Source organism: Haplochromis burtoni, unplaced genomic scaffold, assembly GCF_018398535.1.
Source record: "Haplochromis burtoni strain Fernald_Lab_line unplaced genomic scaffold, NCSU_Asbu1 Contig_96, whole genome shotgun sequence".
NCBI classification, from domain to species: domain Eukaryota; kingdom Metazoa; phylum Chordata; class Actinopteri; order Cichliformes; family Cichlidae; genus Haplochromis; species Haplochromis burtoni.
Window position 1 is genome coordinate 809,959 of NW_024582457.1, and position 27,823 is coordinate 837,781.

The 27,823-nt window shown below is 41.5% G+C and overlaps 3 protein-coding genes across 4 annotated transcripts in view; 2 read left to right on the plus strand and 1 right to left on the minus strand.

The window, feature by feature from the left end:
• The first annotated feature begins 527 nt into the window (after window positions 1-527).
• eif3s6ip (eukaryotic translation initiation factor 3, subunit 6 interacting protein) lies at window positions 528-5,412 on the plus strand. The gene is made up of 15 exons (XM_005927108.2): window positions 528-689; window positions 1,027-1,069; window positions 1,206-1,416; window positions 1,496-1,575; window positions 1,793-1,854; window positions 1,956-2,025; window positions 2,113-2,186; window positions 2,400-2,571; window positions 2,721-2,875; window positions 3,412-3,582; window positions 3,804-3,937; window positions 4,159-4,332; window positions 4,525-4,714; window positions 4,921-5,001; window positions 5,222-5,412. Exons 1-15 carry the CDS (start codon window positions 666-668, stop codon window positions 5,291-5,293), a joined length of 1,713 nt encoding a protein of 570 aa, XP_005927170.1. The 5' UTR covers window positions 528-665; the 3' UTR covers window positions 5,294-5,412.
• Window positions 5,413-6,772: 1,360 nt separating this feature from the next.
• Window positions 6,773-27,823, minus strand: part of cdh23 (cadherin-related 23) — a 201,466-nt gene continuing 180,415 nt past the window's right edge. Inside the window, exons 38-69 of one of the 2 annotated variants that reach the window (XM_042222846.1) lie at window positions 22,558-22,779; window positions 22,354-22,473; window positions 22,032-22,212; window positions 21,516-21,649; window positions 21,021-21,230; window positions 20,645-20,752; window positions 18,463-18,565; window positions 17,832-17,957; window positions 17,546-17,749; window positions 16,903-17,361; window positions 16,670-16,786; window positions 16,359-16,583; window positions 15,526-15,695; window positions 14,967-15,104; window positions 14,342-14,461; window positions 13,801-13,978; window positions 13,384-13,595; window positions 12,736-12,930; window positions 12,539-12,652; window positions 12,293-12,422; window positions 11,754-12,017; window positions 11,511-11,672; window positions 10,691-10,947; window positions 10,517-10,614; window positions 10,253-10,373; window positions 10,078-10,157; window positions 9,914-9,954; window positions 9,712-9,772; window positions 8,602-8,731; window positions 8,320-8,439; window positions 7,900-8,010; window positions 6,773-7,506 (exon numbers count right to left, since the gene is read on the minus strand). In XM_042222846.1, the coding sequence (XP_042078780.1) occupies window positions 7,165-7,506; window positions 7,900-8,010; window positions 8,320-8,439; window positions 8,602-8,731; window positions 9,712-9,772; window positions 9,914-9,954; window positions 10,078-10,157; window positions 10,253-10,373; window positions 10,517-10,614; window positions 10,691-10,947; window positions 11,511-11,672; window positions 11,754-12,017; window positions 12,293-12,422; window positions 12,539-12,652; window positions 12,736-12,930; window positions 13,384-13,595; window positions 13,801-13,978; window positions 14,342-14,461; window positions 14,967-15,104; window positions 15,526-15,695; window positions 16,359-16,583; window positions 16,670-16,786; window positions 16,903-17,361; window positions 17,546-17,749; window positions 17,832-17,957; window positions 18,463-18,565; window positions 20,645-20,752; window positions 21,021-21,230; window positions 21,516-21,649; window positions 22,032-22,212; window positions 22,354-22,473; window positions 22,558-22,779 (5,253 nt within the window). In that variant the 3' untranslated portion in view covers window positions 6,773-7,164. The remainder of the gene's footprint in view (window positions 7,507-7,899; window positions 8,011-8,319; window positions 8,440-8,601; window positions 8,732-9,711; window positions 9,773-9,913; window positions 9,955-10,077; window positions 10,158-10,252; window positions 10,374-10,516; window positions 10,615-10,690; window positions 10,948-11,510; window positions 11,673-11,753; window positions 12,018-12,292; window positions 12,423-12,538; window positions 12,653-12,735; window positions 12,931-13,383; window positions 13,596-13,800; window positions 13,979-14,341; window positions 14,462-14,966; window positions 15,105-15,525; window positions 15,696-16,358; window positions 16,584-16,669; window positions 16,787-16,902; window positions 17,362-17,545; window positions 17,750-17,831; window positions 17,958-18,462; window positions 18,566-20,644; window positions 20,753-21,020; window positions 21,231-21,515; window positions 21,650-22,031; window positions 22,213-22,353; window positions 22,474-22,557; window positions 22,780-27,823) is intronic. The other variant, XM_042222847.1, reaches the window with a different exon arrangement.
• The window catches only part of vsir (V-set immunoregulatory receptor), an 11,832-nt gene continuing 8,335 nt past the window's right edge, over window positions 24,327-27,823 (plus strand). Inside the window, exon 1 of the mRNA XM_005927111.3 lies at window positions 24,327-24,604. Coding sequence (XP_005927173.1) covers window positions 24,502-24,604 — 103 coding nt within the window. The 5' untranslated portion in view covers window positions 24,327-24,501. The remainder of the gene's footprint in view (window positions 24,605-27,823) is intronic.

Below are 27,823 nucleotides of genomic sequence, written 5' to 3' on the forward strand. Positions count from 1 at the left end.
ATAAGAACATAAAGCCTATATCAAATTATGTCTGTTCCTCTTGGTGGTTTGTTTTTCAGTACCTGCACAAGAAGCCCTTCAGTAGAAAGGCATGTCTCGCCAAGAGTCCGTTTGTTTCCCGAATATATGTTTGGTCAAAACTGGTGTAGCCTAATTAGTATCATTAGTCATCTTTACAATACATTATGGTGAGTAAAAAGCACAGCTGTAAACAAATGGACAGATGCCGTGTCACGACCAGACACTAGCAAAACAATGAGGTTCATAAAATACATTTATGAAACCCTAATCAGAGCCCTAGCTTGCTCTTGTTCTCAGTTACACAGGTTTCATTCCCTAAGAGAAACTTAAGAAGAAAAAAACGCGGAAAGAAATGGTTATTCGTTTTTAAATTCACCACCCTCTACATATTTTTTGTTTGAAATGGCTTTTAGAAGAGATATGCGAAAGTTTGAGAATCAAGCGTTTCTTTTCGTGAACAACAAACTCAATTTCCCATAGTGCTCCAATTACGATGCGTGTCACTCCCACGTCACAGCTACTTCCTTCCGCTTCTTCCCATCTCTCCACCGCCAGCTGCGTGGTTTAGCGGCGGTAGCTAATTGAGCACATATTCTCTTTTTTCACTCCAGCATCTAAACTAGCTTGGACTAATAGCTAATACAATGTCATACCACGACGAAGAGGATGTAAGTACACATTTACTCCATCAGACATTTGTACGTTTTGACTGCAATAACAATGGCACACTGTTAGCTAGGTAGCTGTGTAGCTAGCTCGACTCCACCGGCATAGTATAACAGTGGCTTCAATGAGTTAGTGTGATATAAATTTACTCTTAAACCCTGCTTTAAGACAATGCAACCAAAAAAGTAGCTAATTGTCTGTAACTCTTTTTAGTGCATTTTTATTATTATAAAATATCACTATATAATCGATCAGGTGGTCGTTTCTCGCTGGGCAGATCAATATCAGATGCTGTAGCTGTATCAGTAACAAATGCCTGATTGCTTTGTTTCCTTACAGTACGATCCTTACTCCTACACAAACGACTACGATCTGCACACTGGTAAGTATACAAATAACCATCCCTTTTATACTCATACTATCTATTTTTACAGATACAATCCTCTTGTTTAGTCAGTCACACAACATAAGTAACTTTTAGAGCAGATTAAAGGATGTTCTTTTAATTTTCCTTGCAGGTGACCCTAAAGCAGACCTTGCCTACGAGAGGCAGTATGAGCAGCAGACCTACCATGTCATCCCAGAGGTGATCAAGAACTTTCTTCAGTATTTCCACAAAACCATCTCTGACTTGATTGACCAGAAGGTTTATGAGCTGCAGTCCAACCGGGTGTCTAGTGAGAGCATTGAGCAGAAGATCTATGAGATCCAGGACGTCTATGAAAACAGGTAAACTTAACTCTGTGCACATAACTCTCACACCGTGCATGATCAATATGCTGACTTTTTCATGCTCTTACCTATTAAGCTGGAACAAGTTGACTGACCGTTTCTTCAAGACCTCTCCCTGGCCAGAGGCTGAGGCCATCGCATCACTTGTTGGCAATGGTGAGAGCGTTATCCATTACTTGTTCTACTTTTGATTTTGTATGGATAGTATCATTTTTATTCTTTATTGTTTGAGTGTGATTTAAAAAAAAAAAAAAGATAAACTTGCACCGCTTAAGATTATTATTATTTATTTTATATATTTAAGAGTTTTAGGCCTCCTTTGTGTGGTTCAGTGGAGATGTTTCATGTTGTTTTTGTCTCTTGTGTTTTGCAGATGCCGTGTTTCTCATTCTCTACAAAGAACTCTATTACAGACACATCTACGCTAAAGTCAGCGTGAGTAGCTGCTAAATATGAACAGTCGTCTGTGTCTTTTTTATCACTGTCCAAAAAACTTTCTAGAATTTGGTTGGAAAAAATATTTTCTGTATAATCAGGGTGGACCAACTTTGGACCAGAGATTTGAGTCCTACTACAATTACTGCAACCTCTTCAACTACATTCTCAGTAAGGAGCACACATTGTCCATACATTTTCTCTGATCCGTTAGTGCAAGAACAGCAGCTATATGAGATCATTGTTGACTCTAAACAGATGCTGATGGGCCGGCCCCCTTGGAGCTGCCAAACCAGTGGCTCTGGGACATCATTGATGAGTTTATCTACCAGGTACATTACAGTGTTTTTAGAGTGCATGCTCAACAATCAATAAGATCCAAATAAAGAAAAGGGCTGATAGCTGTTGTTGTTAATGTTATCATTGCTTTAAGCACCAGATAGGTGACATATTAATGAAGATATTCATGGTCTTTAATGATCATTAGTCCACGTGGCTAGAAAGCATATTTAAAATCCACCAACAAACATCTCTTCCACCTTCAGTTTCAGTCGTTCAGTCAGTACCGCTGTAAGACAGCCAAAAAGTCTGAGGAGGAAATTGAGTTCCTGAGGAGCAACCCGAAGATCTGGAACGTCCACAGTGTCCTCAATGTTCTCCACTCCCTGGTGGACAAGAGCAACATCAACCGTCAGCTTGAGGTCTACACAAGTGGAGGTAAAGAAGAGTGTTTTTATGATATTTATAGAAACAATGGACTATTCATAGAAACCTAATTATTTTAAAATCTTGAATTATGTCAATTTAAGGCTTTAGAGTCCAGGACTGTATAGGTCGTGAACATGTTATGTGTTCTTGTAATGCAGGAGACCCAGAAAGCGTGGCTGGAGAATATGGACGTCACTCCCTGTACAAGATGTTGGGTTACTTCAGCTTGGTCGGGCTTTTGAGGCTTCACTCTCTGCTTGGTGACTATTACCAGGCCATCAAAGTCCTGGAGAACATTGAGCTCAATAAGAAGGTACGACCTTATTTAAGACCTCATGTAGAGAGAGGTCTGGTCTGCTCCCACTAGTGATGATGAGCGCTGGGATTGAGTGTCATTATGGAAATGTGTTGTTGGTGTTGTTTCCTCTTGTCCTAGAAGGATTGATGTTTTTAATTTAAAACAAACAAACGATATTCTCCGAGGATTCTTGTGATAATTTGACTCGACACAGTTTCTGCTTTATCAGTCTTTATGCTCATGAAATTTAATGTGGGCAAAGTGAAGTTGCAGTAAAAAAGAAGGAACTCATTAATTTACCTGACACATTAACAATGAATAACTATTATAATACTTTATAAAGTAAATACATAATTCAAAGTTCTCAGTTCTTCAGTAGCACGGAGTCATATAATTCATTTCATCTCAAAGTTTAAAGTTTCTATTAAATCAACCTTTGTAGCAACAAATAAAGTTTGGTTGATCTGTTGAAATTAAACATTAAAAAATGAAACTGCTCATTTTCTCTGTAATTCATATTTCTGCATATTTTTTTTCTCCCTGTCTTTCAGAGTATGTACTCGCGTGTTCCAGAGTGCCAAATCACCACATATTACTATGTGGGTTTTGCCTACCTTATGATGAGGCGCTACCAGGATGCCATTCGAGTCTTTGCTAACATCCTGCTCTATATCCAGAGAACAAGAAACATGTTCCAGAGGTCAACGTATAAATATGAGATGGTCAGTAACAGCAGTGGTTTTATTGTCTTTAGCTGTAGGTTCTTTTACTTATGTCTGTACAGAACGTGGTGAGAGAACTTCAGACAGCAACATTTGGGATGCGCTGATTTGCTTTAAAATGCTTTGACACGTGAATAATAATCAGGCACTCTCATTGTGTTGGATGATCAAACAGTATTATGTTTGGAACAGGTGTCATAATACCTGTATGTTTTCTTCAGATTAACAAACAAAATGAGCAGATGCACGGCCTGCTGGCTATCGCTCTGACCATGTACCCGATGCGCATCGACGAGAGCATCCACACCCAGCTGAGGGAGAAGTACGGAGATAAGATGCTCCGCATGCAAAAGGGGTAAGACCTACACTCACTGCCTTGCTTTACAACATATTTGTTTAAGTTGTGCGTCAGTCCTTTTCTGTTTAACTGTTTTGATTTTGTATTATGTAGAATGTTATATAAAGTGTGGAGCTTTGCTTATGGGATATGGAATCAGTAATGTATGACTTTATTAGCATTTTTGCTCGTAGCCTCAAACATTTCTTTTGACGCAAATGTTACTTTTACCATCTCAGAGATCTGCAGGTGTTCGAGGAGCTGTTCAGCTTTGCCTGTCCCAAGTTCTTGTCACCTGTAGTGCCAAACTACGACAATGTCCACCCGAACTACCACAAAGAACCTTTTCAACAGCAGTTGAAGGTCTTTGCTGAGGAGGTGCAGCAGCAGGCCCAGCTCTCCACCATTCGAAGGTGAGTCCCCCGACTTGTGAGTATGTGGAGGTTTTATTTTTTTACCTGTAAAAGCTGGAGTAATGTACAAAAATATCCTGAATCTCCTCCAAACGTTTTGCCACACTTTACATATTTAAATCCTTTACATGAACTATTAGATTGCGTCTGAGTGCTTATACATGTCATCTAAGTCACAATATGTCATCGTAGCTTCTTGAAGCTGTACACCACCATGCCAGTAGCCAAGCTGGCCGGATTTCTGGACATGACAGAGCAGGAGTTCCGCATTCAGCTGCTCGTCTTCAAACACAAGATGAAGAATCTGGTGTGGACCAGCGGCATCTCAGCGCTGGACGGAGAGTTCCAGTCTGCATCTGAGGTCGACTTTTACATTGACAAGGTGAACATCTTTTAAGTGAAAGTGCTCTTTTTGATGTTTCTGTGCTGCTGTTTAAATAGCATGTCACAGGGCTGGATGGCTCTGAGGAACGCCTCAGGTGTTTAGTTTGGGTAAAATTAAGCATAAGATTTAAATTAAGTTTTACAGAAGTTAGATATGTGGATGTGGCTTGTTGTACTTTATATTTGATGGCATTTTCCCCACAGGACATGATCCACATTGCCGACACCAAAGTCGCTCGCCGGTATGGAGACTTTTTCATCAGACAGATCCACAAGTTTGAGGAGGTAAGCAATCGTCCATAATGCCTCTGAATGGGAAAATATTTAATATGTTTCAGATGCTAACTATTACAAGGTGTAACAATCTAATTTGAATATTAAAAGTTTGGAAATTAAACAGTTGTCTCTAATATTAAAATTAAAAACATCACCTGCTCCTTTGGTTTGCCCCGCACTGAAAAGATATTGAATACAGGACTAATGATCACTTCTTGTGTCCCTACAGTTGAACAGGACTCTGAAGAAGATGTCAACCACTGCTACCACTGCGACATCAGGAACCGCTACAGGCCGATGAGACAAGACATCACATCACGTCTTCTAATGCCTCCTTCCAGTTTTTTGACAGCTATTATTAATGAAAAATTTTCTATGTAATCTAATAACAATAAAAGGATGGATTGGAGTGCAAACTAATTACTTGTATGTTTTTGCTCCCTAATACCAGGTGTGTTCCACTAGGAGGCAGTATTTACCACCTCACCACAGTTGCTAAGTCTTCTTTTGTAGTGTTATGTTCCCACTTAAGCTTTTGTTTGCAGGTAGAACAGACGTCAACTGTGAGGTAACTGGGGGACTAATATTTAGGTTTATTAATGTTTATTTTCAGATTCCCAGGCTTTTTGTTCCTGCCTGAGCTCGTTCTGCTGCATCAGACACCAGACATATGGCAACATCTATTGAGGTCAGAGGCCATTGCATAAGTCTTTTTATTACCACAGACCATCCCACAACATTTCCCAACACAGATCTCAGGGCTGGTGACAAAAATGACAAAGAAATAAAAACTTACAAAATGGGAATATAAAAAATCATTATTTTTTAAAACACACCACTCATCAGAAACAGCATTAGTTGTCCTGCAAAGGAAAACAGAACGACATGTCACCATAGCACAAAATACACATACTCCAAACATCCAAAGTTGTTCCCTACCGATTTTGGTAAGCCAGCATATTTTTTTTTCTTCAAAAATATCTTTTAATTCCGTCACATATTCTAGAAAATAAAAAAATAAAGCAAACATTGCTCATTGGAGCATGACTTTTACTCCCTCAGGTGGCAGTGTAAAGTCTCTGGGCACAATGCCTTCTTTATGTCTATAAAATGGGATAATTCATAGTTTCCCCCATCTATAAGTCTTTATCAAGGCTTTCTCTAACTGCCCTTAATATCAAAGATTTATTTACTCCCTGTAACCCCAGTACCAGATAACAGTCATCCTTCATCCACCATGTTCATCATTTAAGAAGTCTTCCTCTTCTTATGCAGGTTCTTGCTTTAACTGTGACTGACACAGTTATGCTCTAAAAAGTGAGCTGGACTAGAGTCTGAATGTTCTCTGCTGCTCTTCAGACGATCAAAAAGAGCTCAGGCCTCCTCATCCCTTTGTGTGAGGCGAAAACGCCACTCCATGAGCATCACTGGGAAAATACAGAGGTTCCCCTGTATCCATAAAGTGTTCATCAATAAAGTCCCAACAACAACATCTAATATCTCATTCAACACAGACATAGGCATCTTTCAATAAGGAAAAATATCAGCGTGATAAGGAATTGTTATTGTCTCAGTCTCCCATTGACGGCCATCCGCTGGTCTGAGTGTGTGTAGCATCATTTTTATTCTATTTATTTATTTTGAGCGTGTGTGTGTGTGTGTGCGTTTGTGGGAGTGTCTGCAGTCCAGGCATGCCTTCAAAAAGTTTAGTGAGAACGAGGCACCTTCTGACGATTTTAAGGTCGTGGTTCAACAAGCTTCTCCCACAGGGAGGCTTAGTCCCTCTTTTCCACTCAGCTCTTCAAATAAAAGTTGATGAAACCAGTTTTTTTTTTTCTGTCTCGCTGAAGGAAAGTGTCGAGCTTGTCACTTTCCTTTATTAATATGTTTTCTTTTTAAATAAACCATCTCTTGACAAAATCCAACATGGGACCGTTTCCAATGCAAGATCCACCGACGCTGACCCAGTGCTGCGTTCGTCCTTTATCGGGATGTCTCAATGATGCACTGACGTTCGATGATGATGTTCCCTAGACTACACACACTGCTCCTCCAGTCCTTCCCAAACTTATCAGGGTGGCGGTGTGAAGGCACAAGGACACACACACACACACACACACACACACATACACGAGTCGTGGTTTGCTCTCAGACCAGCGAGGCCTCGGCTAGTCATAACTCTGTGATCTCCAGCGGACTCTCAGACAGGGTGTCCCCATCCTTGTGGCGGTGCATCGGGGTGGACTTTGCAGACTCTGTACGGGCGTTGCGCTCAGAGTACAACACCCCATCAGAATTTAGTGCCTCCAGAGAACGTGCCAGGGCCCGCTGGTCGTCCTCAGGCAGGCTGTTGAGGTCAGACGTGAGGAGCGTGCCTGTGCTGCCGTGGACCACGTGCACACCCTCAGACCCTTTCAACTCCACAGGAAGCTTGTGCTTGAAACGGAGAGTGCCCCGACCTCCACCCATACCCAGATGCTCATCGTCCTCGTCATCCAAATCGCTCTGGATCAGCTGTTAAAGGAGGACAGGACAGGAGAGGAGAGGGAGAGTGAATGAAGCTGCTAGCTATTAATGCTGGGATTAAAATGCATTAGGTTGACAAAGAAATAGCTTTGACAAGGTGCTAGAAAGGAGTAAATCAGTGGAATGAAACAGAAGTGAAATTAGTAGGTCACTGGAAGAAAAACACTTGAAACAAATAATCAGCAAATTTTAAGCTTAAACTCTGTTTGACCTGAAGTCTGGTTCACAGTACACGAGAAAGGAGAACCAGCAGGAAGGAATCACGTCAGAGTACTCAGACAAGCTGTCAGAAAGGGAACTGAGAGAAACAGAAGATCATTCTCCAGCAGACAGGAACACCTTCAGCAGGTGCAGAGAGCTCGTCCGTTTTTTGTAGCCCACCTCAGTGACAGATGAGATGTCTCCTTCGGTTGTGGATGCTGTGACAAGCCGTGCTGCAAAGAGCTTTTTCAGTCTCAGGTAGTCGTCCAGGACCACCTTGAGCAGGGAACCCTGACAGGATGGCAGTCATGATCAAACATAGTATGTAACACCATCCACCTTTGCACACCCGCGCTGTCACAGGACAGATAAATAAGAATCCAGAGCAGGAAGGCCTATCCCTGAAGGCACGTTAAAAGCCTATAATAGAGTCCTCAGGGTCTGCCTCTATATTTTATACTCAGGACCTCCTCCACTTCTTAAAAATAGGGGAAGGCTTGAGTTCTGGGACAAGAAACTGTCCCGACAATTATGAGATGGATGGAGCAAAAATAAAAAAGAAAGTATGCGCATGTGTGAGTGCATTACTCCTGGTCTCACCTTGATAGGGCCCTCCCTCATGATATGGCCCAGTTTAGCAATGTTGTCGTACTCCTGAATTGCTGCCCTCAAGTAACGATCATCCTCAGGTTTCGCTTGAGGCTCTCGACCAAATGTGCCCTGTGAGAACAAATGGTGAAAACGTTATGGTAGAGTATTTCATGGTAAATGATACAAACTCCCATATTCTACATCTCTTGAGTATTAAAACACATAGAAAAATTGTATCTATTAATATACTTGGGGTGTTGTTGAGAAATACAAATGGATGTTGGTACTGACGTGAGTGCGTGCGGGGCTGTTCCACAGGTCAGTTATCTCACTCAGGTTCTCAGGCAGGTCATCCTCATGGTCAGCCTGAGCAGCCAGCTCAAGGTTGCGACAGAATGGGTCCAGCCACACTGGATTGGCCCTGCAGAAGCATTAAATCCATCAGTGAGAGGTTATACAAAGGACCTTGACTTTGAAGGCATCAAAATAAGCTTCAAGGAAATGGTTAATTCAAATGAACTTCCTGATCTATGGAGAAAGGAAAGAAATGATTGGATTATGTGTCTCTTTTCTCATAATTTGTTGTGCTATAGAAATGCTGAGGATACCTAATTATGGTGAAAACAGCTCAAATAGTCATGACAATGCAGTTAACTATGATTTTTACAACTATTTTGTCTGTAAGCTAATTATAAAGCTAATGTGCAGTTAGCTTAGTTTGATATAATGACACTGGAAACAGCTAGCCCGGAGCTATGCAGAGATAACACTTACTTACACTTAACACTTACTAATTAACATGTTAGTCTTGCTGTCACACGTTAAAACAACACTTTAGGGTTTTGTGGGGAATTAAATTCCGATAATATTTCTTGGGGTTGCAGGACGATGATTTTTAACTTTCAACTTTTTAGGTTGTTCACTAGTTTTGTATACTGGTCTTTTTATTTTCGTGAGCATTTTGGAGCATTTAATTCTTGTTATAATTTAGTCCTTGGATTTTAATTTGTTCCCTCTTGTAGCTTAAGATTAAGTTAAAACGTTTAGTTATGGCGCTTACTTCCTGTTTTATTTTGATAAAATCTAGTGGTGTCTAGTGTTTAGTTTTACTTCCCCTCCTGTATCACTGTCTTTCATTATTGTCAAGTGTCTTGTCTCCCTCCTGTGCCCTGCTCGTCTTCTGTCCTTTGTTGCAGTGTCTGTTAACCTCCTCTGTTATATTATTAATAAATACACTTATTAAGCATTTATTTGTTTATTGTTTTCTAAGTCAAGGAGAGGCATGCCTGAAAAAACAGAAGTTGTCAAAAAACAAAAATCAAGTGAGAACTTTGTTGTAAGTGAGAACTTCTTGTAAATAATGTTAGCCAGTAAAATGTAAAAATAAAGCTATTATCTTACCCCTCAAAGGAGTACTTGTTAGTGTTGGGCATGTCCAGGATATCCATTAGTCCCTGGTTTCCTGTGAGGTAGAGGAAAGTTCAATGTAATGGAAAAACAGCTTTGAGTTAACTGATATTTTGTACTGTACATCAACAGATAGCAAAGTCATTTCCTGATCAACAGATAAAGGGACCGTCCCATCAGTCGAGCTGCTTCTCACCTGTTGATCCTGCGACAATTGCTTTCAACTTCCTCTCATGTCTGCGTCAAACAAAAAGACACATTATGAGATCATAAACATGTTGATCAGCTGCTCAGACTGGTAGCGTGACTGAGCGAGTTTCAAACAATGTAAACAAATGTGCCTTAATACAAAATTCTTACACTCTGCGATAATGCCAATTCATTGTGACAAACAAAACCCCCGCAAAGCACAGCAGCACAGCCAAGATAATGATGACCAGCTGTGAAAGAGAAAAAGAAAGACACCTTAAAAGCACCAAAACCAAATAACATCTGCAGCAGGCTGGAGACTTCCAGAGTTGGCAGCTTTGCACACCTGCAGAGTAGAGATGTCGTCTGGCAGTTTGTCCCCAACAGCTGGCTGGACGTCCACAACATTGTATTTTCTGAACAGGTTTCTCAGCTGCTCTTTGTTTTCATCGATCATCTGAATAACCCTGGAAAGTATTAAAAACAGGAAATCGGTTCAGAATGTGTAGTCCTTATATAAAAGAGGCCTTATTGCACTGGCCTTATTATGCCTAGTGTATGTGAATCAAAGTGCAACCACGCTGCTTTGGAGCGCTAGTGCATACACGACCTTTCAACGTCTAGGATGGTGTTGGTCTGATTGTTGACAACGTGGATGAGCATATCAGTCTGAACATAGCTCACTCTGCCCTTCTTGTCCACATGAAACTGAAAAAAAGGGTCAAAGATGTCAGATATCTACACACTGCAAACAAATCAAAGCATTTCTCTAAGAAAGCCTAACCTGTATGTCATCTAAATTGACAATAGCACCAGTGATGTTGGAGAGCAGGTTGATGAAATCTTCCTGGTTTGCACGAACAAAATCGGGAATCTCATTGAAGACTATCTTGACCCTCTGGTCATCCCGGAGAATATAGATATTCACATTAGTTGTTGTGCTATGTCCAGCAAAATCACATGCCAAAATCTCAAGCTGAAAGTAGCCGGGATTAAAGGCTGTGAAGAGATCGTAAGTGCGGATGATGCCATCTGTCAAACCTGGGGAAATCAAGGGACAGCATTGTTTCTGTGTAAGAAATTTGCTTCACTCGGGAGCAAAAAGACTTTTGTCACTGTATGTACACCAGTACAACTGAAACCATGCAGAAAAGATCTGAAAATAGGCGGTGGTTTAAGTAACTTTCTCTGCGTCTGCGTGGGAAAATGGTTACGGGAAGCAAAATGTTCATGTGTGAGAACGCTGTTACTATTTGTTAACTCGGTTTTATTGAAGCCATTTCAATTCCTATAATTTGTTTGCAAACGAGTTCAAAGTCTGAACTTACTCATTTGTGACAGAGTCGTCCTTATCTTTTAAAACAATATGTGAACAGTTTTTCATCAAGTTTTTATTATGAGATATTTGACATCTGCATTTACTTTAAATCTCTCGCCATTGCTACACAGTGTTTTTGCCCTCTAGAATTCCAAAATACTTGTTGTGCAAGTTTCTTAAATTTCTTTTTTCTCACAGGTCAAAATGTACCCAAGATTAAAATACAATGCATTTTGGTTCTCCCTTCAGAGGATTTGCATTACAGCAATGCATTATAGAAACGCACCGATGATGAACATATTGCCAACATCCTCACTGCCGTTGCTCTGTGAGTGGAAGTAGCGGATCGTAACAATGTGGTACTGGACCACGCTGTTGTTGCCTATATCATTATCTATAGCCACCAACTTGATAAGCTCTGAGCCCACTTTGGCGTTTGCTGCAACTCCTAAAACAAGAAAGAAATGTATAAAGTAAATGTCGGCATCACATAGTCCATCATACAGATTTATGCAGGAAAGCAGGTTACCTGCAGTGTACTCTGTCTTCATGAAGCGTGGTGTCTGGTCATTGATGTCTTCCAGTTCAATCCGGACATCCAGCAGACTGGGGTCTTGAGCCGGATCCAGAGCTTTAGCCCGTAATGACCTCTGACCCTTGGGGGGAGTCCAGCTCTTGTTGCTGGAAGCCTTGATTATGATGGAGTAGACTGGGATCTCCTCTCGGTCCAGATCTTTGAGCACTTTTAACTCTCCATCTAGACTCAAGCCAAAGTTTCCGTCGCTGTTTCCTCCTTCAGGAAGAGACACATTTGGCCACATTAAACACTGAAGCTTCAAAGAGCGAACAAAGACAGCTAGATCCATACAAATGTCTTCATTATTCTCAAGCTTTTGAAGTACAAGGACTTTCATATGGCCACACAATAGAGATACAATAAGTTGAGAAAAATTGTTTTATAATCTTCCTAAATTCAAGACTTTGGCTACATCAGTTATTGAACTGACTGAGAAAAAAAATCACAATTAACAGCAAAAACATGCTACTGTGTGTAGAGCACTGAGTGACCTGCAATAAAGTAGTAGACGATTGCATTGGAGCCCTCATCGGCGTCCACAGCTCTGGTTATGTTGCCCACAGTGGTTCCTGGAGGGGAGTGCTCAGGCACTGTCAGCTTCTGGTAAGGCAAGCCACCACGCTGGGAAGGGCACACACACACAGACCATGGGAAAATATTACATAAAAACACATGAACACAATCTCTTATGTACAGATGACCACATTTATGATGTATTCCTAGATCTGTGTGCTCACAGGCGGTTTGAGGAAGACAGGCTCATTGTCGTCGATGTCCGACAGCGCCACCTGCAGAGGCTGTGTGGTCTCATAAGGCACTGGCTGGCCCATGTCACGGGCCACAATAATAAGCTGAGAGAACAGTTTGCACAGGGTTAGCGTCACATACCTACAATTACACCAACTGAAAACACAAACCAACTCTGGTGACTCACGCTAAGCAAGGCCTGCTTCTCTCGGTCAAGCTTTGCAGTAGTAGTAATGACTCCAGTCACGGCATCAATGTGAAAGTTTTCCCAGTCTCTGTTACCGGCTCCCGTCTGCAAGAAGGCATAGCGCACTTCTCCATTGAGCCCCTCATCAGCATCTGTAGCATGCACTTCATACACCACCAGTTCTGGACGTTGTTCCTGTACAGAGCAAAGGAGGGCAGTGAGTGTTTGTGTGACGTGAACTAAATAACCTATCTATATTACTCAAATGCAAGAAATCTGTGGTTTATAAGAGGTTTCTATATTGTGATATGGTATGATGTCTCTCAGTTGGAAGATAAACAACTCTTGAAAGACCACAACCAAACCACAATAAGGGTTATTTTATTAGAGCCACTTATGATACTGATGGAGTGTCAGACAAATATGACTAATCCACATGAAATACATTTTATTAGCAGTGTATTTAAAAGGAAGTAAAAGTATAAGTTCAACTCTTCACAGTAAAACCAGTGACTCATTTCTTTTGAGCATTATAGTAGCACTAGAGTAAAGAAATCAGGACATATATATCCTTGCACAACAGAAGCGTACGGCAAAAGCACATGCTGACAACGATGACTTAAAGAAGGCTGTAAATGCAGATAGTACCTCTAAGATATGGATGATAGTTCCATTGGCAGGCCTAACAAACACAGGTCTGTTGTCATTGACATCTATGACTATGATGATCAGGTCCGCTGTGCCCCATAGGGGGGGACGCCCCTGGTCTGTAGCCACCACAGTCAGGTTGAAACGTTCCGACGACTGAAGCAGACGTCGAGATCGCACCAGTCCTGTGTTTGGATCCAGGGAGAACGCATCTGAAAAAGCGCAAGAGAAGACAAAGTTGTGATACTATTCTCTTTCCACCAATTATACAAGTGATTAAAAAGTTAAGTGTGGATATTTATTGGAAGAATTCAAGCTGTACCTAAGGTAGTAACTTTTAATTCAAAGCATAGTTCATTGAAAAGATTTAGTCATGTGACCCTATTGAGGATTTTATTGCATCTTGCGTTTTCATACCTGAATGGGGTCCTAACATGTTGTAGAGTACTGCACCATTCTCGCCTTCATCCAGGTCAGTAGCCTTTATTGTTATCACGGAAGTACCACTGGGCTCATTCTCAAACACACTGGTGTTGTACACTCGCTCTGAGAAGCGCGGCCGAAAGTCGTTGATATCGAGAACAGTCACCAGGACCTGATTTGACACATTATAATGCAAAAGGATATTAGGGATAGTATTAGCTTGGGCTTTAAGATCTGCAGAGTTTAGCTCAGCACGCAGTTAAAACAATAGTTCAAATTATAAAAATTATATATATATTATAAGATAAGCATTGGCTTCAAATTCATAGATTCTCCTGGTCGACACCCTTAATAAGTATTTGATCAAGTGTTTGCATGATTTGCTATTTTTTGACTTTGACAACACAACTTGTAAAATTGGCCTATTTCTCATTTCCATAAGGGTTCAATGAATCACCCAAATTCTAAAGACATATTTACAATGTTGTTTATGTGTAAACCAAATATTTTTGCCATCACAAACTACGATTTCTACCTGGACAGAGTTCTCTCGTCTCTTGTTTGGACTGTCGCCGGGATTGTCTCGGGCGACAGCTGTTAAAGTGTAGTGATCCTTTGTCTCTCTGTCTAGAGGGGACAGGATGTAGATCTCTCCCTAACGCAGAAGAGAAAGAATGATGAGGGGAAGAAGTAAAAGTGTTGACTGGGAGAACATATAGTTGACTCTGTGTTTATGACAGAACAGAAGTCAAATACGGTCAAATATGTACTGTAGATATTTTTAGATCCTTTTGCATAAACTTGTGTTTCCTGGTAGTATGCTCCTCAGTCCTGCCAGGAGAGATAACACAGTAAAACACTCCTCACTACTCAATAAATGTTTATTTTTTTCCCCAGAGGACAGAAATTCCACATTTTCAGTGGAACCTGCTGTTCAAAGGTTATGGATTGCTTCGCTTTAACCTTTCCACTAAAATCTCACACAGTGGAATGTTACATTTACTGTAACTACTCTGAGATGTTTTTGTTACACTTTAAGCAAAGCTTTGTCATTTTGGATTTTCTAGGAAATGCTAAAACAAAACTCTAATTGCAGAAACAAAAATAAAGCAATTTTATTTACACTAGATCAGATTTTGCTGGTGTATGAGTTCACTTACAGTAGATGGTCTGATTCCAAACTTGCCCTCTCCATCTACCAGGCTGTACTCAATCACTGCAAAGAGGCCAGAATCAGCATCTGTAGCACGGACGCGAACTATGGTGGTGCCTAAGTCTACATTCTCAAACACAGGCTCCTACAAACAAGAAAAAAAGAACAAAAAAACACTCATGCAGTACAATGCTTGATGACATTGCAAAGCAAGCTCATTTTTACAGTTAATACACTGGTGGCAGTTTACTGTGGTGAATTAATTTCATGGATTTTGTGTGCTCTTATTCATAATTTAATGACTTTGTTATTTCTCGGTTTGCTATGTTTTGTCCTTTTCGGGCTCACGTGCGCTGGTACTTTATTTAATTTAGACATAGATGTAACTAATGACACTAATAACACTGGCATCCTGAGGCTTGTACTTCTCCTGCAGTAGGCTCTTAAAATCTCCACAAACATCAAGTTTAAGCAGTGATCACAGAGAATATAGAAACATTTTAAGCAACAGTCCTACACAAATTTGCTTCAATTGTGTTCGTGTTTCTTAACATCCTCTTTAATACCTGATATGACGGTTGTACAAAGACAGGGTTGTTGTCGTTGACATCTACAATACGCAGATAAACTGGCAGCTCAGCAATCTTGGGAGGAGTGCCGTGGTCCTGAGCACGAATTGTAAAATTCAGCCATTGGACCTGCTCAAAATCCACCGTCTGGTTGGCTACGATCTTACCTAGAAAAAATGGTATCACAATGATAGTCACGGTCAACATTCATATACTATAGCCTGTGTTTAGATTTTAAATTTGCATGACAACAAGTACGGAAAAGTATAATATAAACACAATTACAATAAAAACAAGTCAAATAAAAAAAATAAAGCTAGTAAATAGTAGCTTGTAAATCTCATAAACCCATATTTTCACAGAACAGAACATAGAAAACTTATTTAAACTGAGAAAATGTACCAGTTTAAGAGAAATAGTTTCTTATTTTGTTCTGTAGATTATGAGACATTCAAAGTGTTTGCAATTTTACATTAAGGAATATTATTCTGAAATCCTTTTACAGATGCAGGTTTTTTTTGCCTCTGCCCTCTTTACTTCTGAGTTTACTCTCAGTTTACTTCATTAGTTGCAAAATGTTTCAAAATGTGGCACCACCCCAAGCTCTTTGAGACATGTCAAATTCAAAATGAGCTAATATTTTTCATTAAATATAAAAAATATTTCAGTTCAAACATGTGTTTTTGTTGTATACTGTGAATAAAATAAGATTAGCAAATCATTGCATTCTGTTTTATTTGATGTTCCAAGTAACAGCATCTTAAATGAAAGCAAATCTAAAACTGGTGCATGCTGCGTTTGTTGACAGCATGCAGCCAACGACAGCCCACCAACTGAAGGGTCCTCCAGTCTAACGTATCCCCCTCGAGGCAAGTGAAGCAGTTGGTAGATGATCTGGCCATTGGGACCCTTGTCTGGATCTACAGCTGACACTGACAACAGCGTTGTGCCTGGCTGAGCTCCTTCTAAAATCTTCTCTGTGAAGTTAGTCACTCCAAAAGGCCGGAAACGAGGAGCATTGTCATTTACATCCAACACGTTGATGGTTAATCTTGCTGTAGAGGAGATCATGATATGAGAGATAAGTGGAAACTACTTAGGAAGTCACTTATAATAAACTGAAGGTTAAAGAGTCACTTACCATTGGGAACACTGCCTGACCTGTCAATAACATCGCTGGCATTGTCATGTACAGACACAATGATCTCAAATGTAGCTACCAGCTCTCTGTTGAGAGGGTTGCGTACAAATACCGCGCCTGAAAGTCCATATAAAGACACACAAAAGACCTGATATAGCCGGTATCCATCATCATTACTCAAAGTAAAGCTTTTTAGATCTAAACATACAACGCGGTAGAAATATATGTCTCACCTGTGTGTAGATCAATCCCAAAGGACTCCTGGAGCCCATCCACTGGGTTGTTCCCATCATCCTTTGCCTCCACGGAAATAATGTAATACTCCAACCGCGGATGCAGATCAGGGTCCTCGGCAGTCAGCGTGGCTACCACCACACCGGGCGGAGTGGACTCATTGACGTTTATCACGGTTACAGGCTGTATAAAACGTGGCCGTGAGTCGTTGACATCATCCAGGATAACAGTCAGGGTGGCCGTGCCAGACAAAGGGGGTGTGCCGCGGTCAGTTGCTATGATGACAAGACGGTAGGATCCGCGCTCCTCTCTGTCAAGCGTGGTGTTGCCCACTAAGACAGCGCCAGACAGCGCTTCGACCACAAAGCGGTCCTCTGCGCCACTTTCCAACCGATACGTCAGCCATCCGTTAGAGCCAGAGTCAGCATCGGTGGCAGACAGTTGAGTCACCACAACACCTGGAAGAGACAAAGCAATGACTGGAGAGCAAATATACACACACACATTGTGATCAGGTATCACTACACCGAAGACAAAAAGCCCCTAAACCTCATAGAGTGGAGGGGTAATACTTTTGTTTCAACGTCCCTCCTCCCATCCCACTCACTGACCCAGATCATAGAAACAAAGCAATGCACACACCAGTCGGGCTGTTTTCAGGAAGTCGAACGCTGAAACTGGACGGGCTAAAGACAGGAGGGTTGTCATTTTGATCCAGGATGGTAACTGTGAGAGGTACGCTGTTGTTTAAACCTCCTATGTCCTCCGCAACCAGAAACAGCTCTACACGAGGCTCCTGAAATGCCTCTCGGTCCAACTTTGCTCCCTGGCGCACAAGTATCACACCTGGAGGGAGATACAGACTTTACCATCACACTTTTTAAAAAAAGAAATCTTCTTTCTTGTTACTGGAGAGTCACAATGTTACCAGTATCAGCATCTACGGTGAAGAGGTCCACCCTGGGTCCCAGCAGGCGGTACTTCACCACAGCATTACGTCCAATGTCTTTATCCTCAGCTAGAACTGGTCCATTTAAAACTGTTACAGTGGTTCCTACAAGACAGACAGAGATGTCAGGAATGAGGAAAAAGCTGTCCTCCCAATTTAAATCAATATGTGGTAAAAAGAAAAGTCATCTTAATTATTACACACTGAAAATTATTCACGTAAAATTCTTTGCTTTTCTTCTTTAAAAAGTAGTCCTTGTTTGGGGATAGATTTAGGCTTGTCACTTATGCTGACTTTAGTCTCACATTGATCATCAGTCCTTACAAGGTAAAGGACTTTTGGAAGAAGTCTTCTGTACTGTCCCCAGGTCACGTGTTTTTTATTTGTGTTTTGAACAAATGTATTTTGTGTATCTGAAGTGTATTTATAATACAAGGCTATTTGTAAATCACTCGACAAAGTGAAAAAAAAAGCCTTTGCTGAACACGAACTGTGTGTAAACAGATTCAGGAAGTGGGTTAGACAGTGCTACAGACCATGTTGCTCTGCCATGCAGTTATAGGTTGCAAAGGTAGACACACACACACACCCACACACACACGGATGCTACCTGCAGCAGAGTTTTCTGTGATTTCAGCCCTGTAGCTGCTCCTGGTAAACACAGGCCTATTGTCATTCTCATCCAAAATGGTGATAACCAAGAAGTCTGAATCCTGGTGTGTGGGACAAAAGATTCATGGCAAGAAAATGCTTAGAAGACTGTGTGACACAGCAAGCAAGAGACAAATATAGGTCAGTCAACCTGCAAACTAATATAGAGATATCAGACGTCAGATCAGACAGATTTTGCACTACTTTGTTGCATGCACTAATGGACTGCATTCAGACTCTTAGCGGTTCACATCTCTGCAGGCAAGAAGAACAGTTTCACACCTTTTCCCACAGATGCATGGTGCGTTTAAAGAAAACCTCACAACTGCAGTTTGATGAACTATGTTACTCTCGCTTTAAGTAAAAAGACCACATATGAACACGATGCAGGAAGTAAAGTATCAAAAAACAGGTGGGACATAGGTATAAACAGAAGTGTCTTATTACTCTTAAAGTATCAAAATTATGTAACTTTCAAAGATGAACTTCATTTGAACTCACGTATCACTGTACCTAGTAGAGCAAAATGGGCATAGAAAACCTCAGATTGAAAGTTTTGCTATTTTTCTTACATGAATCCACCGTTTGCACTTTGCACTTTTTACATTATATAACTTTTATAGTTGTGATCAAAGGTTTATATACAGTCATCATGGGCATGAATGTCATGGTAAATTTGTCACCATACAACTGAGTGGCGGGTGTGTCGGGGCTGGCGGTGTTCTTCCTGGGTCCACCTTGAGGCGGAGTCAGGCAATCTCCTTCACCTCCCTCAGTGGATTTCCTCCACTATCACTGCCTCCACCCTGCCCACTGAAGCTCTGGATTCCCTGCCACAAAACCATTCACTTGGGTTCACGACGACGCCTCCCAATTGGAAAACCGCTCTGATCCAAGTAAGCAGCCACACCTACTGAATCACTCCTCAGATTTCCTGCCTCACTTTGCCTCATTGTCTCTGTTCTCCCTGTGCCCTGGAGGAGACTGTAATCCTGTTCTGGTTAAACCAGTCATCTGTGCCCGTCTTCCGCTCCTGAGTTTCCCTAAGAAGTCTCCCCTCCACCTCACTGACGCTCCGCACATCTTGCCCATATTGTACATATTCATGTAAATAGTTGTTTAATATCTTGTGGGGTTGTTGTTGGTTTTGGTGTTTGTAAATGGCTTTGATATCACTGAATAAATCAAGTGTAAATTCATCGCTGAGCTTACTGAGTCTGCTTTTGGGTCCTTTCCCTCAAGCTGGCCTCCAGGTCACCTTGTGATAAACATGGGCTTTTAAACTTTTAAAACTTCGAAGTTTTCTTTTTCCAGTACAGCATGCATACATGCTTTTGGTAGACATCAACAAGCTTTTGCATAACTTAGGCTGGATATTTGACCATTCTCCTTGGTAGATTTGGTAGAATTCATATACTTTAGTTGGTTTCCTGGCACATGCTAGTTTTAAGCATGGGGTTAAGGTTGGGGCTTTAGGAACACCAATCAAAAAGCTTAACGTTTACTGCTTTATCGACTGGAAAACCAGTTTTGATGTGTGTTTGGATCATTTTCAAACATCAAGCTGCTGATTTCAGGTGAAGTTGATGATGTCTCGTCTGGCCATAAAATCTATTCTCCAGAAGGCATTTGGCTTGTCCATGTGAGTCAGAACTCACCACCAACACAACGCAGAAGCTGGCCGCCCCTCCCAGAGCCTGGTTCTGTTGCAGTTTTCCTGTTAAAAGAGTTTCTCCTTTCCACTGTCATCAAATGCTTGCTCGTAGGCGTGTCTGATTGTTGGGTTTTCTCTCTGTTATGGTGGGCATCTGTTATTGTACACTATAAATCAACTTGAGGTCACTGTTGTTGTGATTTAGGGCTATATTACCCATTTGTGCCTTGTTCATCGTTCAAACTAAAGCAATCACCCAGAGTTTGAAGGGCTCATTTACATTTCATTCACATTATGGCAAGTGCTTTCGTGAAACAACTATTTGTGCATAACCTAAAAACCACGCTTGCAGTTAAATTCCCGAGATAAGCTGCAAAGACACACTATTTTATTTGCAGGCAGATGGGTTCATTGGTCTCTCTGTGAAACTGTCAGGGTGGTAGCATGCAAACACTTGCAACAAATGCACACAGGACAGTGAGCTTACCCTACGAGCGATGCGGGGATTCTCGGGGTTGTCTTTGACGGTGATGGTGAGTGTGTATTCCGCTACTCGCTCTCTGTCTAGTGGTCTGTTGACCTGGACGACACCAGTCTGTGATACAAACAAGAGACATATTTCACCCTTATCTAAAAAAAAAAGACAAATTCATATCCTGTCACATAAGCTTTTTATTTATAGTCTATACACAGCTAATGTATATAGCTGAACTGCAGATTAAAGGGAGCCTAAACACTTCCATAGGTTAAACTAAACTAATAAACTGATCTGGGACTAAATCTAGAAGCACTTGGATGCTTCTTTATCTTCCACCACCTGCTCCACCTTTTTCAGCCTAAACCCCACCACCCAGTTCTCTCACTGTGTCATTGATGTAGAAGGCTCCATCCTGGTTGCCAGCAGTGATGTTATAAGTGAGCAGTGCGTTGCGTCCGCTGTCTGAATCTTGCGCCCGGACTCTGGCCACAGACGTGTGTACTGACGCGCCTTCACTTACACTTGTGTTGTAAGGCAGGTTAAGGAGGACCGGGTCGTTATCATTGATATCGAGAACATAAACCCCCACCAGCACCTGAAAAAAATAAGAGCCACCTTTAAAAATAAAGGCATTCAGTTCAAGCTGGTTGAACAGCTATTAATAAACCCATAAAAACAAGACTTTATTATGATTTTTTATATTGTGGGTTATGTGACATCAAGAGATTAAAAAAAACTACAGCAGTCATTCAGGTGATATATAGTATCCTACATGTGGTTAATGTGTATAGTAAGCAAATAATAGAACTAAGCCACATTTAACACACAGTAACAGACATGGCAGAGTGTGTGGGTGCTTATGTGTGAAAGCGTGGCCCACCGAGCTGTTGCGAGACGGGGTTCCCAGATCTCGGGCTGTGACAGTGATGTTATAGAAGGCAGTGGTCTCTCTGTCAAGCTCTACATCCTTTCTCACTCGAAGCTCACCCTCCACTGGGGAAACCATGAACTCGTCTGACAGAAAAACATATAAGAGAGTGGAGATGCATATCAGTGTAGAAGGGGGTGTTCCTAGGCTTCTTATGTGACGTTATCTAAAGGTTCTCTACTTCACTAAAGGTGAAAAATGTCCCAGACCTTCACAGGACGCTGGGGATGTCCCTGAAACGCCCTGCCTCGGTTGTGAAAATGCTGCACGTCCCTTTTATACGACTATAAAATTTGGTTACTTAATAGTCAGGTTACAATGTTGCAAGGACATTTTGGACATGTTTCCAGGAAGTGTTACGAGACGGTGCCCTTCACAATAACTGTAATGTTCTCAGGATGTTCAGAGACGTTTTGAGGGATTTCATAACAGTTTACCATCACCACAGCAAATCAGTCTGATACGAACTTTGGAAATCTCCACCGGTGATGCTGTACTCCACTTTGCCGTTGAGCCCGGAGTCTTCATCCCTGGCTCGGAGCGTCCACACCCGAGGCCCTGGCTGACCTTCAGTAACTTCAAAAGGTCCCTCGTAGGCTCTGGGAAATGTGGGTGTCACGTCGTTTATATCCAGGACGTTCACCAACACCTAAAGAGGGGACAGGAGGGGAGAGTCAAATGAGAGCTGGTACACAGACAAAGGCGATCCTCGATAAAATGCAGAATGCATGTGGGAGGATTTCTATGTGTGTGTTATTCTGTAAATATAAATATGAGTGTTCGTCATCACTGTTGTGCTAGATGTCAGGCGAAGAGCAGGTTTTGGACACTGGTCCGTAGCTGTGACCACCAGCGCATAATGTCCGTTGCTGATCTCAAAGTCCAGCTCCTTCACAGCGGTAATTCTCCCCTAAATAAACACAGCATTAACAGAAGGTTAACATTTTTCTGCTGCTGCTTGTGACGCTTCAGCATAACTGCTCTTATGTCTCACCGTGATGCTGTTGATGTTAAAAGTCTGGATCAGGTTGCCTGAAGCGATGGCATATCGCAAGGTGCCGTTCAAACCCTCATCTGGGTCAATGGCCGTTACCGTAGCGATGGTGGCACCCACTGTCTCCGGTCCCTCGCTCAGCACTGTGACGTACTCCTCTTCGGGGAACTCCGGGGCGTTATCGTTCTCATCCACAATACGAACGTAGATGGTGGTTGAGGTCTGAATTACACACAGAGAAACACAGAAAAGCATTCACAGCTGCATGCTCTGTTTAGAGTGATTTTATTTATGTGAACGACAAAAAAACGATTAACTTGTGGCAACTGAGGCTGCAAGGGAGTCTCAATATGAGTTCATACTTCTTTTGTATTGCAATTACAATGAAACTACAATGAGTTATCATCAGTTGGGCGTGCAAAGGTCAACAACACAACAAAACACTTGTGATGCTCTCATGTGACACTGGATATTCAGCATTCACTTTATATGAAGGAATAATAAAACAAATAAATAAAAACAGGTTTGCTGAAAGAATATCTTGTGAGAACCAAAACTGCGAAATCATGAAAGTGAGCCATAAAGCCCAGCCTGTTCCAACTCATTTCTGGTTGTTCAGATCTTGACACATCAGCAGAAGTAAAGGTATCACTGCAAGAGATAAAGGTCATGCAAGTTCCTGCTCCACCAGTTCCCCAACCAGTGCTGCAATAAGAACGAGCGACTAACCTGGCCCTTCAGGCTGGGAGGGTTAAATTCGTCATTCGAATTATATAATGCTCCAAAAACAAAACCCACCAAGTGATAACCTATCACCACAGCTTTGTTTACTCTAAATAGTTTTTGGCTAAATCAAAAAAAAGAAAAGACGTCAGTAAAACTTTCAAGGCCCAAAGGTGAAGTGCGATCGTTTTTCACAGGAAGATCAGTTTACTTGTAAAAGAGCTCTCTTACTATCACGTTTATGTTTTGTGTCCTCGTGATGCCACTGGGGTCATCTCAGTCTTAATTGTGCCTGAAAAAAATCTGATTGGAAACAAACAAAATCCCAGTTTGCTACAAACTGGATACTGAGCATTCGCAATAAACATTATTGAGATTTATCAGAAATATATTCTACCACTCCAAAACACGTCTTCTGGGCTGCAGACTATCACAGACTAAACGTCTAGATATTTCTAGACATACCTAACTAGAAGTAAAATCTTACAAGTCAGCAGACATTTCCTGATATTGTGACGTCTCACAGATATAGTGGTCAGATATGCACCAGTCTGAAAATGTCCGTTAACAGAACAAGCTCATTTAGAAACAGTTTAATCACATAATTAGGGTTTGTTTTCTCCACCAAAAGACTCCAGCACCCTCAACACTATGTGCAACACATGTCGAGTCAACATATGTCTTGATGGTCATTTGCTAACTACCGTGTGAAAGCTAACAATAATATAAACAATGACTGAGCGAGCTGATAAGGTAATACTTTGGTGCGATTACAGTATGCAGATGTAAAAGCCTGCAGGCTGCCCCCAAAAATGTGATGATGCAACATTTTAAACTTTGCACCACTGAAAACAGCTCAAACTCTTTTAATATAAGTCTAACAGACAGGAACACAAAAATAAATATATACATTTTTTTTTTTAAATCCCTAAACATTTATATCAATATTGCCGTTAAAAAACAAACTAGTATCTGTGAGGCTCTTTTTGCGAGAAAGGATAGTGGGTGGGTCACTGAGAGCGAGAGAGAGAGAAAGGGAAACAATGAGGAGGAGCGAATAAGGGACTGTCACGCTGCTTCACAACTCAGAGAAGCTGGAGAGACAAGGGACGATAAACCTCCCCAACTGTTCTGGAGTAAAGTTCAGACAAGTCGCCTAGTTTTAGACTGAATGGGAAGAAAGTTGAACAAAGGCTACTTGTAGATCTAGTTGAAAGCCAAATGTTGTTTATCCGGACAGCCATGGAATGGGTCTCACTCCGTCGCTCATCAGTCTGGGGAAAGAAGTTCGTGTTTTGGTCGCTTTTGCTTTGCATAGCTGGAGGTAAGCACACACGTCCATCCTATTAAGACTCGCTTAACTGGCTGATCCGGGCGTGTATGAACTTGTAAGTTGTGTTGTGTTGCGGCTAGTTGACTGGAGTCACAGATGGATTTTCTGTTTTAGAAAAGTGACCTGTCACACACTGATATATATATATATAGCATCTAGATGGACAAAACAGCCAACTTGCTGTGTCTTACGTGTCTGTACCAATGACAGTAAACCCTCTGCACACTCTTTGGTATTTTGGTATTTTAACCTCTGTTAGCTTTTTACCACATGCACTTGAACGCAGCGACCCTGTAAGCCCGTTATTTTATCTCGCGTGTCTCTAGGTTTTTACTGAGTTGGTTTGTTGCTGTTTTGAGACAGAACATCTGGCGTGGAGCTGTTTAAACCGCCCGCCATGGATGCAGCCCAGTGAAGTGTAAATCCACCTTAAAGTCAGCGACTTTGAGCTTGACGAGATCAGAAGCCCCCCCAGGTTTCAAAACAACTTGTAAAATAAATGCAGCGGACACGAAAAGAGGCGCCTGCAAAAACGCAAGAAGTTGATCCTCTGAAAGAAGTTGAGGAAAAGACTTCCTTGTGCCGTGCAGCGCAAGAACTGCACATAGTTTATCTTTTTAAGACGTCCGTAGGTTTCTGTTTTCTTGGAATTTATTGGGGATTCAGCTGGGAGCTGCGATCATACCCACACTTCATTTATTTATTTTATAAAAGGGACTTTGGGATTGGCTGAAGTTTAGGCAACTGACGGCGGAGGAGAGAAGAGATGCAGCTGTCGCCTCCGGGGTGTAGGGTCCTTCACTTCAAACGCCGCTTAAAAACTCAGGAGAGGTTATCAGCTTTCGCCTTTAGGATTTAAATAAGCTCATCCAAAAGCGAATGTAATGTTTTACCTAAACTTTAAGCGAACTCTATACAAATCAAAGCGTTTCTAGAGCAGTTGCTTGTGGGGATTCAGGTATAAAGCCAAAACATTCAGTGACTCAGATATACCATTTGATATGTTTCTGAATTGTTTATGCAGCACAATGAAATCCGTATCGTTTAAGACAGTTTCCTCCTTTCAGTCTTGTTATGTCTTCCTTGTTGGGACGTTTCCTTCCTTTCAGCTTATGATGAAAACAGCTGTTTTTGCCACTGCCAGCAGTGGGTGTCTTCCCCATAAAAAATAACTGGAACCAAACGGTGCCAATTTTCCAACCAGTGAGTAAAAATAAAATGACTCATTCTTTCTCTGCCTCCTTTTCTGCTCGTGTTGTGGCAGGGATTGTGCTTGGTCACATGTGCCAGATGGGCAAATCTTTACCTATGCAGCAATAAGCTGAAGATGGGGAGGGGGAGGCCCCGTCTTCGGCTTGAAATTTTTCTGGTCATCAGATTTTGAAAGGTCTGTGCATTTGTAGTAAAATCATAATATGAGTCACCAAAAGCAGCGGCCTTCATGCTGCTAGCAAGGGGTTTTCTCTCGCAAGGGCGTTTCTCTGAACAGCTCGAGGACACAGTGATGACCACTGTTGGTGGAACCTTGACTCTGCTTTCAACCTAATGCGACCTGAGATATGAAGACATTTAACTGTGCCAGAAAAAGTTTAACACTGGACGATGTAGTGAAAAACAGGAAGGCAAGGTCAAAGTAAAAAGAGGAAGTTAGTTTATAATAATGAAGTCAGTTTTTAAATGATGTAATCCCCGGATTTTTACCATTTTTGCAAAGACAGAAAGGCCCACGTCTGCTCATTTCCACGTCTGAAATGAGAGGCCACCTTCATTTTTAAAGTGAGGAAATAATCGTGCAATCGTGTTGTAAAACTTCTCACAAAGCTGTCATTACACAACCGTTTACATGCCATTTATTATGTCAAGAAGAAAAGAAAGAGGAAGACAAATTAAACACACAAAGTGCACACGTTGTTTTGGAAAATGCTGCCACAAATTTAGTTTACAAAGTACCAAGGGGCACATCAGATTATTATAAGAAAATGTAAATCTCTAAACGTTGACCTGCAGCTGTGACCCATAACCACTTCCCTTTGTGACAATGTAGAGTGTAGAGCAACATATTTAAAAGGCTTCCTGTTGCTGAAAAGGTGCATCTGTTTGCCATTTCATGCCAGGGGCTTTAACTGAAACTCTCTTACTTTAGAGAGGAGCTCGTCTCCTGCTGCTTTCACTAACACCCTGTAATGGGTTTGATCATCATTACCATTACAGTGGGTGTGAAAAGGGCAGGATATGTGTTGGGAAACAACACTTGCAAGTAGAGGATTGATGCAGTTTGAGAAAACCAGATTTATCTGAAGGGTTCAGCAGCTTCTGTACCATGAGGTAATATCACCGTGCAGACTCACCACAGGGTTATTCAAGACGTCAAAGGTGGGGAAATCTTAGCAGGGTTAATATATGTTTAATCAGCACAGACTATCATCCATGTCTGAACGAAAGAAAGCTGTCAGTGGCAACATGTCCTAAACAGGTGGCATTCTGCCTTAATACAAAGGAGGGCCTGTTTCTGGGCCCTCTGGGGCTATCAGGAATCTGAGAAAAGAGATCAGAGGAGGAAACTTATATGTATAATTGAGCTAAAAAACACGTCTGTTGTATACATGCAAGAGAAAATCAGACTGTTCCAGACACATGGCATAGGTTGCTGGTTTGGAAACCACATCAAGACAGCTCAGGTAGTACCGACACTGCAAACGCCACCCACTTGGCGTGCTAAAAAAAAAATCATATTCATTTCCTTTGAATACCTATTTAAAGATCACAGCGTTGTCGGTAAGAAATGTGTGTGCACATTAGCTCTTCCAAGCTGTTCCCCCAGCAATTAGTTAACATTTAGCTATATTTACTGAAAAAAATGCTGTCTTTACTCTCGCCTTCGATATGCATCACTTCTGTGAAATAGGTCTACAGAAAGCTTAAAGAGCTGTCAAAATGAAATTAGGAGAAGAGGAAGGTAGGGTGGGTGTGAAACAGGAGAGGCGAAGGGCTTCCTCTCCTATTGTCCCACTAGGAAGCCATGAACAGTGGGGGGATAAAAGTTTCACTTTAATCACCATCCCAGGTCTTCCTATTGCTTTTCCTAACACACAATGGCTCCAGTAGAGTTCAGCCCCGAATACAGAATTATGGCATCGACCTAACATTGTGTTACACACACACACACACACACACACACACACACACACACACACACACACACACACACAC